Source organism: Microtus ochrogaster, chromosome 7, assembly GCF_000317375.1.
Source record: "Microtus ochrogaster isolate Prairie Vole_2 chromosome 7, MicOch1.0, whole genome shotgun sequence".
In the NCBI taxonomy this organism is placed as follows: Eukaryota; Metazoa; Chordata; class Mammalia; order Rodentia; family Cricetidae; genus Microtus; species Microtus ochrogaster.
This window is the reverse complement of record NC_022014.1, coordinates 54150456-54165722: the sequence shown is the minus strand read 5'-3', so window position 1 is coordinate 54165722 and position 15267 is coordinate 54150456. Positions and strand designations below refer to the sequence as shown.

The following is a 15267-nucleotide window of genomic DNA, read 5'->3' as shown; positions in this document are numbered from 1 at the left end:
AAAAAAAAAAAAAAAAAAAAAAAAAAAAAAAAAGGAAACAGTTTAACTTGTCTAAGATCACAAAAAAACAGTAACTTAGAAATCAAATCCAGTTCTGATCAGCCCAGGATTCTGCTAGGAACATATTCACTGGTATAAAAAGGATAGTCTTAGCTCTTAGGCAGAGAACACAGAACACAAACATATCACTAACAATTCAGAGGAGTGTCCATGCCAAAAAATGATATAAACTCTGGATGCAGGACCTAAGGCCACCAAAGGCATCTTTGGCCTGAGACCCTGGCCCAGTTCAAAGAGGGTATCCACCAGAAGGCCTAGCCTCAGGGACTACCCAAGATTAAAAGACATACGCCTCTACTAAGTCTAGCCAGTCTGGATTCTTAGCCTTTGAAACCAGGAGACAACAGGAACAATAGCTGTCCACATCCGACTTTAAGTTCTGTTTGAAAGATGATTTCTAAGTAGCTAAAACATAACTGCTGCTGTACTGAAGAAGATAAATCTCACCTTTATTCACAATAAAGGTCTAATTGCCAGTTCTCCTGATACCCAATAAGCCACAATGCCTGTTACTTTCGAGATTTCATTCACTCTTTAAAATGCTAGCTTTCACTGAATGTTCCATGGCAGGCACTATGCCTAACACTGTCCTATTTAATGTACGGTCATCCCTGGGTATACATTCACAGGGAAGTGGCTCTACAACCCAGCAGATACCAAAAATCTATGGGTGTAGATTTTGTAAAATAGCATAACTATGTAAAATAGCATAATTTCTTTGTTTGTGTACGTTCTTTTTTTTTTTTTTGTTTTTTGAAAGGTACTCCTCACTAAACTCAATCTTCTTGCCTCAGCCTCCCAAGTACTGGGATAATACCCAATTAAATAGTATAATATTTTCATATACGTAGGCATATCTTCCTGTATACTTTAAATATTAATTTCTGGATGCCCTTTAATAATGAACATGATATAAATGTTGGTAAGTTTGGGGGGGGTATTTTTGTTGTTATTTTGAAGATCGGGTTTCTCTGTAACCATCCTGCTATCCTAGAACTTGCTTTGTATGTAGACCAGGCTGGTCTCGAACTCAGAGACTGCCTGTTTCTGTTTCCCAGGTACTGGGATTAAAGCTAGGTGGCGGCAACACCACCACCACCACCACCAAGCCACTGCCCACATTTTTGTAGAGAAAGAAATGGAGAGGTGGAGCTAATAACATATATCTTAATACATGTGTACTTAAGAGGGCAAGTATACACCACAAAGGTCACAAATGTGTGACCCTTGTGCTTAGCAAGGGCCCTGATACTATCTAGGTATTCAAAGACCAGTACGGAACAAACAGGACAGTACATGTTCCGCCCACTGGAGACAACAGCAGTGTAGGAAAGCGTTTGTGTCCACCTGTTACCATCAGGACTTCCTAAACCATACATTATCTCTAGTGGGTGGGAAAATGTCCAAACCAGGAAAACTAACTCATCCCCACACACACATACTGTTCAACATCTTTCAAGACAGGTTATCAATTTGTCTCCATGAGCAACGTTTTAAAGGGGTAAAGAGTATAAAAACTTTTTTAAGCCAATTTTAAATAAATTAAATGTTTAACACAAACCTAATGTTTAGAAACACCTAGAGAAATAAATGTATTTTTTAGATAGCAACTGGCCACCTCAGCATGCTAACAATTCTAAGGAAATGCTGACCTAGGAAGCCAGACACACTACGAAGGAGTGTCTACTCCTAGCCTCGTCAGTGACTTTGGGTAGTGGGTAAGTGGACATCCTTACAGAGGCACAGAGTTGACAGAGGGTGTGTGATTCCACTTGAACCCAAAGCACTGACTACATAGCATGCCCTGTGTAGACCGGGCACTGCTTTAAAGTAGTGTGAATCTAAAACAGGCTTTACTTTGTATTTCAAGAAACAGTGAAAGTACATTTATATCACACAAAAGTTTAAAGGGGAAAAAAGCACTTCTCATGGAAATAGAGGAAATGAGAAAACTCCTTACACACTTTCCCACTACTCTTTAAGGTGTTTTCTAGAATGGGATGAGCTGACCATAATGTTTAACTGTATCTAACACACTGAGGACACAACAGACAGATGAGGGAGAGAAGCCAAGATGATAATACATGGTTACCTAGAGGTGAATCAGTTCCTGAAAGACCTGGGCGAAATCTTAAAGCTGAGCTGTCCCATCTACTTCTGACCCTCAGAGAGTTAGGGAGGACAGGACTTCATACATGCACCACCAGACACCCTACTTTCTGTCTAAGTCAAATATAGCTTACTGGAACCCAACAGGAAGCCTGTGACAGCCATGTAGCCACCAAGGGCACTCCTGGGCGCCTCTTCTTATTTCTGCAGGCCACCCACACACAAAAGCAGCACCTGCTCATGATTATGCCTGCCCAGAACACTGCCACCATGCCTGACAACCTCAACTGGTTTTTTAATTCTTCTAAACCAGGTTTTCACAAAAACTAGACCTTCAAGCCTGGCAGCCCTTAATGGTAGAAATGACCCAAGTCAAATGACAGCCTTGGCCAGTGGTACTGACTGTGCACTGACTTCCACCTCCATGCAGCAGACCAGGAGAATCTGTTCCCCCAACTAACAAAGGGACCACATAAGATAAAACGTGATGTGCTTACCACAGCCTATTGGGAACACTGCCAAAAACAGTGGGTTTTTAATTAAAGGGAGGGTCTCCCAAAATTGGAGGAATTATTGTGTTGGTCTAGGCTGCTATGTGTTGCTGGCTGCCTACATTTCATAGTGGGCCCAGCAAGGTGGCTCAATCCTCAGATAGAACTCAGTAATTATCTGAGAAGGGAAGCAATAAAGCCAGTCACACAGGTGCCCTCTCCAATACCTGCCGTGCCATGAGCTATCACGTGGTCCCGCTACTGTAGAAGAGAATTTCACGTGTTAGAGAACTTGTAAAATCCCCTTACCCTGCGCAAAATTTCAAAATACTGGGAAAGTAGCCATGATACACAGAGTATACAGCGGCATTTAAATTGGCAACAGAGTGAAAACAGATGTCTGAGTATGGAGGAATAACATTATTTTTAGAAGCCTAAACATGACTGGGTGGGTGGGCAAGTTTCAGCATTTTCTAGTCAGGACAATGTTAATATCAAGTTTGCAAACCACAAAAAAGCCTTCCACTTTCCCTGAATGAAATGTGGTTTATTAAAAGGTGTGATACAAAACACCGTCATTTTCCCTATGGCCAGCTCCAAGGAGAGTGCTTCAAAGCCACTTACCCAGTAAATATAAAGAGTCCCTTCTCTGAAATGGCAGAAAAGAAAAACCAAGTTCAAGGCATTAGCATGTAAGGCTGCGTTTGAGAGTGTGGGGTGGAGAGGGTGTGGGGAGTCAGGATCCAGTTCTGGGAGTTAAGCTCAACCATTCCAACCAAGCACCTTGCAATGCACAATGAGCCGCCCTGAAAACAGCACTGACTAGGACTCTAGATGGTGCAGCAGGGTATGACTGCCTCTTGGTGGGACAAACCTCAGGTTTGCCAGGAGTTCCTTCTCAATTTAGAGGCCCCATAAACACCTTGTGTGGCAAGAACATCCAGAAGGGAGGAGCCTTTGCAGAAAGTGAAGAATGTCAGCTACTCTCCATAGTCTCAGAGCCTCGCTTCACTGTCTTCTGAACCGCAGGAGCTAGCCACACAAAGCCTGGTTGTCTATTTTTCCTTAAAATATAGCCAATTTCTGGTAACTAGATGTGGAAGGCAAAGTTCAGAGAGGAACACTTTTCCTCTGTGCTCATCAGAGCCCATGCTGAGAATGGATGTATTTCAGGACTCGGCAAGTTGTCAAAATAGAGGAGAGGGAAGAGCCAAAGTGCTGTCACAGACGTGCCTCTGTGGAGTGTAAGGGGGAAGAAGAGACTGTGCAAGGGCAAGGGCGCACTCATCTGACATTCTGGTGCTCTAAAGCAAGGCCAAGGACTTTCATCTTAGTTCACAGCCCAACTTGACCAGCAGGCAAGGTATTGGGTATTCACACACTCAGAGGAAGATGAAAGTCTATAGGAATAAAACATGCCTTTCTCCTCCTTCACTTCCTGAATATTTTACTTTGAAAATGGGGGGGGGGGGGCACGGGGATTTAAAAAACTAACTGTAAGCCTAGGGCTAGACAGACCTCAGCTAAAAGGCCACCTCTTCTATGTAATATGTTGTAAAAGTTCCAGTTTCCCTTTATTACAGATAGGGATATGGCATGGGTGGGCACTGTAAAATTGTTGCAATCATCTACGGAACTCCCCTACCACAATCCATGGCACACCACAGAGGTGATAACCATGGTGCCCTACAGGTGAAGCTTTCACAGCAGTCACGTGGACAAGGTCGAACTCATCTGTGTGCCTCACACTGTGATCTATGGATCACAAGAGGGAGAGAGTATGTGGATGGCTACGGCCACTCCCACTCACTGTGTATGTGAGAGTGTGTGGATGGCTGTGAACTGATCCAGGGTGAGAGTTTACCTTGACAGCCCTTCTTTCTGAAATTGTCAATATGGACTTGACCTACTTTTAGGCTGTCTAGGCTATTTAATGAGAAAATATGCTATAAACTGCTAAACAACGTATCTGGTACAAGTAAGTGCTCAATTAGTGGTACACTGCTTCTGTCACTATTATTATTAGTGTGTAAACCAAAGTATAAGCGTCATCCTTCATACTAAGAAACTTAGCCACAAAAATCTGGAGGAGACTCTTGTGGCCAGGCAGTGGGTTTTCCCAAACCACACTTTAAGAACCACTGGGAAGACCACCGTGATGCAGAGGTTTTGTGTCAAACAGTGTTTCCCCAATGGCTACATTTCCCATCACATCTGCCTTCTCTGCTAGCTCTAAAGTATTATTTCAGTCTGAGGAAATAGTTATGGTAACTGCTGTCACACTGTCAATTATAATGGTAGTCATGGTGACTAAATAAAATAATCTCCATCACCAAAACTCAATCTGACAAAGGTTCTCCAGAGTCCCTGTTCATTAATAATTGGCTTTAAACAGCAACCCCTCAAAAGGAATGCCTTCTTGAGACCACTCAAGAAAAGTCGGACAGTTTCTATCAACAGCTTCTCCCTGCCAAAGAGAAGAAAGGCATTTCCGAGATGCCGTGTGCACTTACCTAGAGCAGCCCTTCCTCCTGACGTGCACTAACACTATGATGACAGTCCGCTAAGCACTGCAGGTCATCAGTCCAAGTTTTGAACAATGGGTCAATTCATTTCTAAACTTTATCTGGCAGTGGTCTTAAATTATTGAGCCCTCCCTAAAAGGGTAGTTTTTAGTTCATTTTAGAGTGTATGCTCCAGACAAGAGTTTCTCTTTTAAAGAATGATAGTTAGTCACACACAGGTGCACCATTAATGGGATGGCTCCATTAGTTTGCATCTGCCTAAGAAGGGGCAGGGGATGAACTCTACAAAGGCACATTAACTAATTCTGGCACAATAACTCTTATGTTCATCACCTGGGGGAGAGGATTACTCCATATTCTGAAAACCAGCTGTAACTTTATGGGAGATACAGCATTGCCCAACGAAAGCTAAACTTTTCTGCCAAAGAGGAATAGTGAAGTAACCAAGAACAGGCAAGAACACTGAAAGAGTTAATGAGAAGTACCTGTGCATGTCTTTCCTGGTTCAAGGGAAAGAGCTGAGTAATAAAACTGCACTGGAGCAGCCAACGGCATCCATCCCTGCTAACGTTCCTCGGCAAGTGCACAGATCTCTGCTGGTCACTGACCTTACAGTCAATTCCACAGTGGCCCCAAAGCATGACCTGCTTTCCAAGGCCCACTTCACCGCTGCTTAGGATACTAGTCTGAGCAGCTTTTATGAAAAGCGATGCCTGACTCAGAGAGGTGACTGCAAGCATGCCTTCTACAATGATGGCTCAAAATAGAAGTGTGTTGACCTACAATACTGGGCCTTGGATTGTGGAAAATTTATCAAATTAGAATATAGTTTATCTTGGATTAAGGTTTTAATTAATTGGCAGCCTTACAGAAGCATTTCATGTTTTTGAAAAGCTGTGTTTCTATAAAAAGACATGATTGGCTCTGAAGAAGAGCCACAGAGTACCACTGTGACATTTATTTTCAAAGCTCAACTTTAAAAAAAAAAAAAATGAGTTCCATGAGTTTAGAACAAAAGGACCTTTAAAACAAAATAAAAAGTAGAGAACAAGACCCCAAAGGATACAGAACAATTAAATGAAACAGTTACCTCTATGTCCTGGATAATCTTTGGGTATAATGATCTATAAAATGAATTGGGAGGGCCATCTGTAGGTCTGTTTTTGAACAGGTACTGATCCCTGGAATGAAAACAAACAGATGTTACATTCTTGCACACAAAAGAGCAGGTTGTATTTGCGCTTGTTCACCAGGACAGCCCATGCTCAATGTCTTCTCTTGCACTGAAAGTTAACAGTTCAAAGCAGGTTTCTGACAAACTGCAGTTTCCATGGTAGAGACAATTTAGTTCTGGCATAATGTTGGTTTTTGTTTTCTGAGTGCTGTCACACAAATAATTAAGCTTTCATTCTAGGGCGATTTTTCCCCTATAAACTTTATTAGTAAAAACTCGCAAATAAACAGAACACAATGCAAAGTCTATACATATATCTTAGTGAGCATCTCAAAAATTACAATAGACACTCTGAAGCTGTGGACCTTCACCCTGGATTTTACACTTCCACTATCAAATATATTTTTATGCTCTTATCCACTACAAAAAAAATGAAAGCTCCATGCCAGAGTTAGAATCAAGGAAACAATCAGCCCGATACCCTTTTTCATTACTCAAGTCCATTAGCCACATTCAGTCCTTCCTCATTCCCTAAAACCTAAGCCTTCCTTGTTCTCTTTTCTACATGTTATACTGCACCCACATGCATAACAAGTGCTGATGAAGCTTAGGGGAAGTCTTACTCCACATTAAACTTCCTCCCATAAAGAAAATGCAGCCCCACCCTCACTCTTCCCAGTCCTGTGCCTATCTGTAGCTCGTTCTTTGTACTAACTGAGCCATGGCACTGATAGTACTCAGAATTATCAAGCTGCACTTAAGCTCACAGGCTTTCTTGGAACCCTCTGGCTGTGTTTCCATTCCTCCCCATGAGCAGTAATGAACATGAAGTGACAGCTCCGGCTAGCGGTACAGCTCAGTGGTAGAGCGGTTAGTTGCCTACCATGAATGAGCCCCAGGTTTAATACCCAGTAGTTACAAAAGCAAATAACATTACTTGACGCTCATGTTTTCCTTTAGAAATTGTTTTATGTATGGGGGTTTTGCTTGCAAATATGTCTGTGCACTACATGCATGCCTGGTACCCATGGAGGCTAGAAGAGGGCATCAGATCCTCTGGGAATGGAGCACCAGACAGTTGTGAGCTGTCAAGTAGATTCCGGGAATTGAACCAAGGTCCTCTGAATAAGCAGCGAGTGTTCTCAACAACTGAGCCATCTCTCCAGCCCCAGCTCTCACATTGCAATAGGATTATTGCCCGAGTTTTGAAAAAGCATAAATTCACAGCTTAAAAAAAAAATGAATGAATCACCCATTTGAGGTCCCTAACTTTACAACAACAAACGCATACGTGTCAGAAGGGGGATTCCCTAACAGCTCTAACCAGTCTTGACTAAGCCTTCTTCCTTGTTTAAACAGACTGACACATTCACAAACAGAATTGCCTTGAGCAAGCAAGCTGACCAAGTGAAATATCCCTAAACAAGCACTCCATACTTACCACCCTCTTCTTTCTGAGAGGCCCTTCCAGAGAGGGTCAGTGCGCACCATCCTCTCAATCAGCTTCTTCCATAGCATCCCTTCTGAGATCACTCGCTGCCATTCCTTACACACCAGCTCTGCTGCACACAGAGACCTGGCATCCAGGTAGGAGAGGATGTTTTCTGCTATGTGATCTAGGCCTTGCTCTACAAAACAGAAAAGCAATGCAAATAATGGGCAGGGCAAAGGTCACAGAACAGCCCTTATTTTCATAAACCCTGAGGCAGGGGAAACACCCAAGAGAACAGCTCATAAACAGGTGCAGCCGACAGCAGGTGCTTTAGTGTAAAAGCTGCCCTGGGACAATTCTTTCTCAGAATTTTGAGACTTTTTTTCCTTCCCCATTTTCCTGCCAAACCCTCACAAGCCAATGGTTCTCCGAAGTTACAGCTGAGGCACAAGAAGGAAAGTTCTCAGGCTGTGCTCTGTAGTGAAGCCACAAGGGGAACTCAAAAGATTCCTTGCTTCCAAGCCTGTGCTTGTTGCTTATACTCTCGGTCTCTTCCAATAAACCACACTGCACCGTGAGTCCTCGATAGCTGCCGGAGCCAAAAGCTGAGACTGACCCATTTTTTAAGGCATATGAAGAATTAAAATTAAAATCCTCTCATCTCCCTCAGATGGAGAACTACTTTCTGTTGTGAGCAGATGGGTAAAAACCCTCAAAAGCAACAGTCATGTGCTTATTCACTTTAGGACTGAGTTAAACAACCCACAGACGGGTAAGCCACGAGAGCCAGCTGAGTCTGTTGACCTGAGGAAGTCAGAGTGGAGGGGATAACCGGTTCCCAAAAGTTGTTTTCTGACCGCCACAGGAGTGCTGTGGTGCACACACACCAAAACACAAGACAAACTCACACAATGTGAGGGGCCTTGCAAAGAGATTCCTGCGCAGCTCTGTCTGAACTTTCCCATGGAGCTCGCCATGCACAGTATCGTCACCATCTGTTACAGTCCTTGTAGTTCTAGGTGTGTCCTCTGTAGCTACAGGAAGTACAACTCATCCCTGAGCCTGGAATGTTCGGATTCCACATCCTAAGTTCACTGTGTTCTGTGACACAAACCAAACCCTGAAACACACTTGTTCTTGGTTTTCTACTAAGTGGTGGTGGTGGCGGCAGCCACCCTTTAGCACAATACCTGAAAGCAAGCTGAAGAAAAGATTTCAGAGCAAGGCAGCATTCCCTGGGGGTTGATGTTCTCTTTTCCAAGCTCAGCAGTACTAAGCTTAGTGTTACTAGCCAGGGGCAGGTAGAACGCTGTCTTGCCTGCATGGTTCAAAACGACATAGTTACACTGCTGATGACAAGTTTCCAGGCCCTCTATGTAATAATTCTACCCTGGACTAGATCTAGGCCCCAAGTTCCACCCCTGACAATGAAGGCCACATGGCACCACTGCTATCCTGTACACTCAAATTACTAGAGTCACCTCTTTCCCCTCATGGTCATATCCTAGCAGATTCCTGAGATGGCTGCAAGTTAAAGTCTTACGCCCTTCTCCCCAGCTGCTATCAAAACAAGTCCCCTTAATTCTGAATGTGACCACTGGTGGGATGGGGTCAGCAACACTTTATCCTTATCCTGAATACAATTCAGTTTCAAAAGTTCCATGTGACCTAGTCACTTTAGCCTCGAGCATCCAGAAATGGGAATATTGCTCAGTAGACCTGCATAGTGAGTGAACAGATTATTTTTATCCCCAGTTGAGAAGAAACATAGGAAATGGGTCAGAACCAAGGACAGCACCCAGGACAGTAGCTTTCCCTGGCAGGCTATCACTGATGAATCCCTTAATACTCAAGGGACCTAACACTCAGCCACCAGCTTTCTAAGTCATCTAAATATGTTCAATCCACATCTGTCAAGTCAGTCCTCAGAGACACCTGGAGAAGCTCTCATCAAGACACTGCCATCTTTAGACCATTCTTCTGACCTTGACTCTGCTAACTAAGAGCAGGCAGAAGAGGAACCAGCTGAATCTGGCTTACTTCTCACTCTCTTGCTGGTACTTACTAGGTTTGCAATTTTGCATTTGCAGGTTGGCACCAGTTGCATTGGGTCCCTTCTTAACATATACAGCCTATTCTCAGTGGAGAAAAATGACAAAACACACATAAACAAATTAACTGCCAGCTCATAACCCAGAGCCAAAAGATCTTTCACATCCTGCACTCATCCTTTGAGGCTTATATACCCTACCTAATCTTTTCAGATGCCAATTAACTTTTTTTAATTAAGATCTACTAAAGAGTAAAATCCAGTATGATAGCTGATATCCTACAAACACTTCCCCAGCTCTTAAACCCTGGAGAGCTGTCCCACAGTTCCCTCTGGGCACCATCAGATAAGACTATTAGCCCAGCTGCACCAACACATTCAGTACCTTCTCAGAACTACTCAGTTCTGAACCCAGTCCCAAGCTCTGTCACCACTCCACAAATGTGCTTGCAGGATTTCTAAATAGATTCATGTTTTGTTTGGTCACAATTTTTCTTTCCTTTATTGCTTAAGAGCATTATTCTCAGGAAAAGAACTAAGTTAAGTAAGAGTGAAAACAAGCCTTTTCTATTACCATTATGCCATCAAGTAAGCACAGTACCCCTTCTTTTGTTGTAACTTCCCTCCAGGTGATTGGATACTTTGTCTTCAATTCTCTCTGTATAATCTGACATGATGTGAAGGTCAGTGTTATTGATACCATTCTCCAAAGTTCAAACACCTGGGAACCGGCGTGCTCGCGCCCTCCCCTACATCTGTGTGTAGTCACAGGCACACCTCTTTCCCCATCATAGGGAAAACTATGGATTTAAATTCCAGAATCTCTCAGCTGTCATAAACTGAAATCTATACTTATCCTAACGATAATCATTAAAATCATGTTTAAACACATTTCTCTAGCGATGAGAAAACTCACTTAGCTCTTCTTTGGATTTCTCTAACTCTGGGGGCTCACTGAACTTCCTTTTCTAGCCCTACACAGGATATTAACAGTCCACTTTACATGACCCCCACATCACTAACTAGATCCTCCTAATTGGTTATAAACATGTCCAAAACAATTCTCCTTTCAAATCCTCTATTCTTGGAGAGATGAAACAAACAGCAAGGCGAGCAGGCATTAGAAAGCTGGCTCTCCAGGTCTCAATGGCTCCCATCACTTGTGAAGAACCAGAACAGCACCCAAACTTCCAATTTACTAATAAACCAGACCCTGCAACCATGCTAAAGATGCTAAAGCCATGTGTTAGATTAGAAACAGTTAGGGTCACTGATTTTCAAAGGCACAGTAACAAAAACAGATCCCTCAGACTTTCTACTGAATCAGCCTCTGGAGAAGGCAGCCTAGGGGTCCATACTCCTGGAAGTGCCACCTAATACTGACAATTTGGAGACTGCTGGTTTATAGCAAGGGTACCCATGCAGCCTTGGATCTCTCCTCCTCACTGATTCCTCACAACTAAGCCACCATTAAGTAAGTTTTTGCATACATAAATCCCTTACATATTTCCTCTTTCAAATATCATGAGCTCATTTAAACAACATCCTAGCAACACCTAAGGTTAGGCTCCTTTCTTTTGGTTGCTACTTTAAATTCACATCATCCTTAAAGGAGTCAGTATGCTTTAATTTTACGGAAATGTAACAGCTGTTAACCACATACCCTGGTTTACATTTTGTTTCAGTCAACTGCTATGTGAATGGCCATAAGAAAATCTATTATTCTTTTTGGATATCATTAGTCATAACAGAGGAATGATCTTGAGTAATGAAAGGAGTTAGCACATATAATATGCAAAGTAACTCTCCAAAGAAGCACTCTAAATACCAGTTTACAGGGAAGGAATCTCTCTAGTCCAATGGGAAGTCTAATAACATAAGAGACATAAAGGGCCAGAGAGGTAACAGATACTCAATAATGTCCTCGGTTGCCCCCTCCCATCTCCTTAGCTGATTCGGATGTTCAAGGAGGCTACCATGGTCTTAGTCTGCAAAGAAAACACAGCTACAGTTTCCATTCTATTAGTATAAGCCCCATATTCCTGAAATGGTTTGAGAGGAGTAAGAATCAAATACTCTTGGGGCTCCTTGAGCCACTGAATAGAAGATTCTTCAGAAGTCATCCTGAGGAGTCATACAAATCTTGAAACTTTCTGGTTTCAAGTCCACTAAGGAAAAGGAGGTCACTGAACACAAGGCAATCTTTTAGTCAGGGTGAATGAAGTGCTTTGGGGTGTTAAACTAAGTACTTTTCTAAACAGTGTGCCTGGCTCTTATTACTCTATCATGCTGAGTGAGGCCCCTCCTCCCCTCCTGAGGCAATATGAGGACACAGCACTGCCTCTGAATGCAGCCTGACACTGCACGCACAATTCTGGAAGTGCTGCCGACGCTAATTACAGGCGCCACGTGAGAATCTGGGAAAACGTCAGCAATAAACTCAAACAATTAAAAGGTGCCGATTTCAACGTTCAATGTGTAAAAACCACCATATCAAAATGAACTTCAAATGTGTGATGTCAGTTCAATGCCCTTGATGAGGGCAGGTTTAACATGCTTAGACCATACAAAAACTTCCATTACTTTAGAAACCTTTCAAAGGACAGCTGTAAAGAAACTTCCATTCCTCTCCAGCTCTGCTGCTCCTTGCCTCCCTAGTCACAGCTCTGGTTATAAAATCTGAAGTTAGAAACCTTTTAAAACAAGACAACCACCTACAACCAATGTGTGGATGCCTTTCCTGGTAATATGGAGCTCTAAGGGCTATAAAAGCAGGAAAAGAAGCACAGGTCACAAATCCAAGGGCTTCCCATGACACTATCCAGAAAACCAAACGACAGTGGAAACACCTCCACGGAGCACCCACCAGGTGCAAGGCATACGACACACACGCTGTCTTTAAGCCTCTCCCCACACAGATGAGATGAGGTATAGAAACTGCGGTGTGAACCCTAGGGGCTATCTAACTCCACGCTCACACTCTGTGATGCTGGGTCTCTGGCCTTGCATCCAGCCCAAAGTCTTAGCTCATTTCTGCCCATCTACTGTGACCTCTGATCTAGTCTATCACATTTACAGTCTATAATGGCTTTCTGTCCTTACTTGGGGACTAGACAAATGAATAAGCCATGGTCAGGAAGTTAAGTGTTCCAACATTTTAGATTGCACAGATACTTCACCAAATTGATCAGCAAGACTTATCATCCCCTTTGAAGTACAATCTGCCTCTATTTTAAATGTATAAATTCCCCTTTAACAACAGTTCTTACAAACCACAAACTCAGCCTGCAGAAATTGACATTGCAGACTAAACATTTACCATGATTTTAGAAAAGCGTATCATAATTATCACTTTTTCCACTGAACCAAAAGGAGCCAGAAACCACAAACATTTTCCATTTTTCCTATACTGACAGGTACAATGTTCACAGTAAGCATTTAAAAAAGCCAAAACTATAGACAATTTTTGAACTGTTTTTCACAATCAAACTTTAAAGTGATTGTCAATCTTAACAGTAAAAATTCAAACTCAAGGTACTTACTGAAAAGACTGAACACTGAACTAGTGGAATGATTGAAAGTTGTTCTACATCTTATTAAACCTACATAAGCACACACAGACCTATCTTCCAAGCGTAGGTCTGGTATATGCCAGGTTGAATATGAGTCTACTAGTCACAAACACAATCAACTTGTTCCCGGCTATTAGTTTCTCAAGTATGAAATACACTGACATATGTATATATGTTCAGATAAAATCCTGTTAAAACAAATAGCATTTTAACAGAAATATTTCCATGTCCCAGCCAACAGTCCATTCATTTCATGTAACATTCTATACCACAAAATTCCACTTTAACAGAGATATGGACAATGCCTTAAAAGTCACTGTAATGAAAACTGAATTGTATGCAATTATACTAACCATATTTATATACATAACACATGTTCATCTGTTCTGCCTCTTCTCCAAGGCTGTGCGTGCACTCCCCAGAGGAACCTCTTGAAACTATCAGGGGAACTTCAACAGTGCCACCTTGTGGCTATTCTGTAACCATAAGGGGCAATCATCCACATCTAACTATTTGGAAAGCAAAGGAGAGGAAACCAAAACAACAGAACAAACAAACAACAAACAGATTTGCTTGAGAGAATGAGTCTTCATTAGTCTGCAGTCACCGAAGAGGAATAATCCAGAGGAATCATCAACTGAAAGGCTTCCCTGACCCTTCCTGGAGCAGCTCAATGACCAAGGTTCTGGAGTTCCGGCGACAAAAATGCTGTGTGCTACATACAGAGGAGGTACACACACGAATCCATTCACCTATACCATTCTCTCTCTCACAGAGAAAGGCCCTCCCCCCACCCTCCACAATTAAAAGTGAATTTTGTGAACTGGGTTTTTGTCAATCTGACACTGGCTGGAGTTCTACAGAAAGCAAACACCTGCCAGGAGAGCGAGCCAGTTATCAGCCTTCCTTCCTGGTCTCTGCTTCAGTTCCTGCCCCTACTGCCCTTAATGGAGGATTGTGAGCTGAAATCAACCCTTTCCTTTCCAAGTTGCTTTTGAGCATAGCAATAGCTAGCAACCTAAGACAGTTATGAACCATTTATTTACTACTCGGGGCTAAGGTAAGGATTTCCTAGAGGATCTTAACTGAGTGATTTTAGCCTTTCTGCTAACTCTGAACCAATGCCTGTCCACTATCATTTTACAACAGCACATGGCAAAAAAGCCATGTGACCCAAAGGCATTTCACCCCATTCTTCTGATCCTTGTCATTCTAATCTGCCTAATGAGAAATTGAACTAAGCAATTAAAGGCTGAAATTCTGGATGGAAAAGGTTCCTATTTGCTTTTCTAAAGACACTAATGGAAAACAACTAATAGGAGACACAACAACATTCTGGCATCAAAACCCAGCAGAGTCTAGCCTTCCTCAGCTAACTCTCAAACATTCTTTACACTCCCAGTGCAGAAAATAAACTGAAATTCTGAAGAACACAGAGAAGTCAGAAGTTTCTCCGTCACTTTGAAGCCCAAGCTCCAGGCCCAGGAGCACAGTTGGGTCCCATGTGATGTGAAAGCACTGAGAGCTGAGAGCCTGCTGCTCCCTGAGGCATGATTGGCACAGTAGCACTGGGCCATGGTGGGGGTCCCAAGGCCTGAACTGGCACGGTGACAATAAGGACACTACACTGTATCAAAGAAGAGCCAGTATTCCCTTCAGGAGTCAGAGCTCTGCATCTTACCTAGCCAAATTGAAGATGAAACATTTCAAAATTAGAAAGGAAAAAGTTGTTAAAAACCAAAGCAGAATGAACCTACCTTAAATGAGACTGTGGATACAGGTTTACCTATTGCCCAGACCCATTAGATGGACTCCAACAGTGAATCCTAAGGTCTAATATGACTGTGTTCACCC

At 42.7% G+C, this 15267-nt stretch overlaps 1 protein-coding gene across 6 annotated transcripts in view; it reads right to left on the bottom strand.

Annotated features, from left to right (window-relative positions):
* Fbxw11 (F-box and WD repeat domain containing 11) overlaps window positions 1-15267 on the bottom strand; it is a 103225-nt gene that overhangs the window by 15906 nt on the left and 72052 nt on the right. For all 6 annotated transcript variants that reach the window (XM_013347496.2, XM_005350369.3, XM_013347498.2 and 3 more), the window contains 2 exons: window positions 7801-7987; window positions 6276-6366 (listed from right to left, as the gene is read on the bottom strand). In XM_013347496.2, the coding sequence (XP_013202950.1) occupies window positions 6276-6366; window positions 7801-7987 (278 nt within the window). The remainder of the gene's footprint in view (window positions 1-6275; window positions 6367-7800; window positions 7988-15267) is intronic.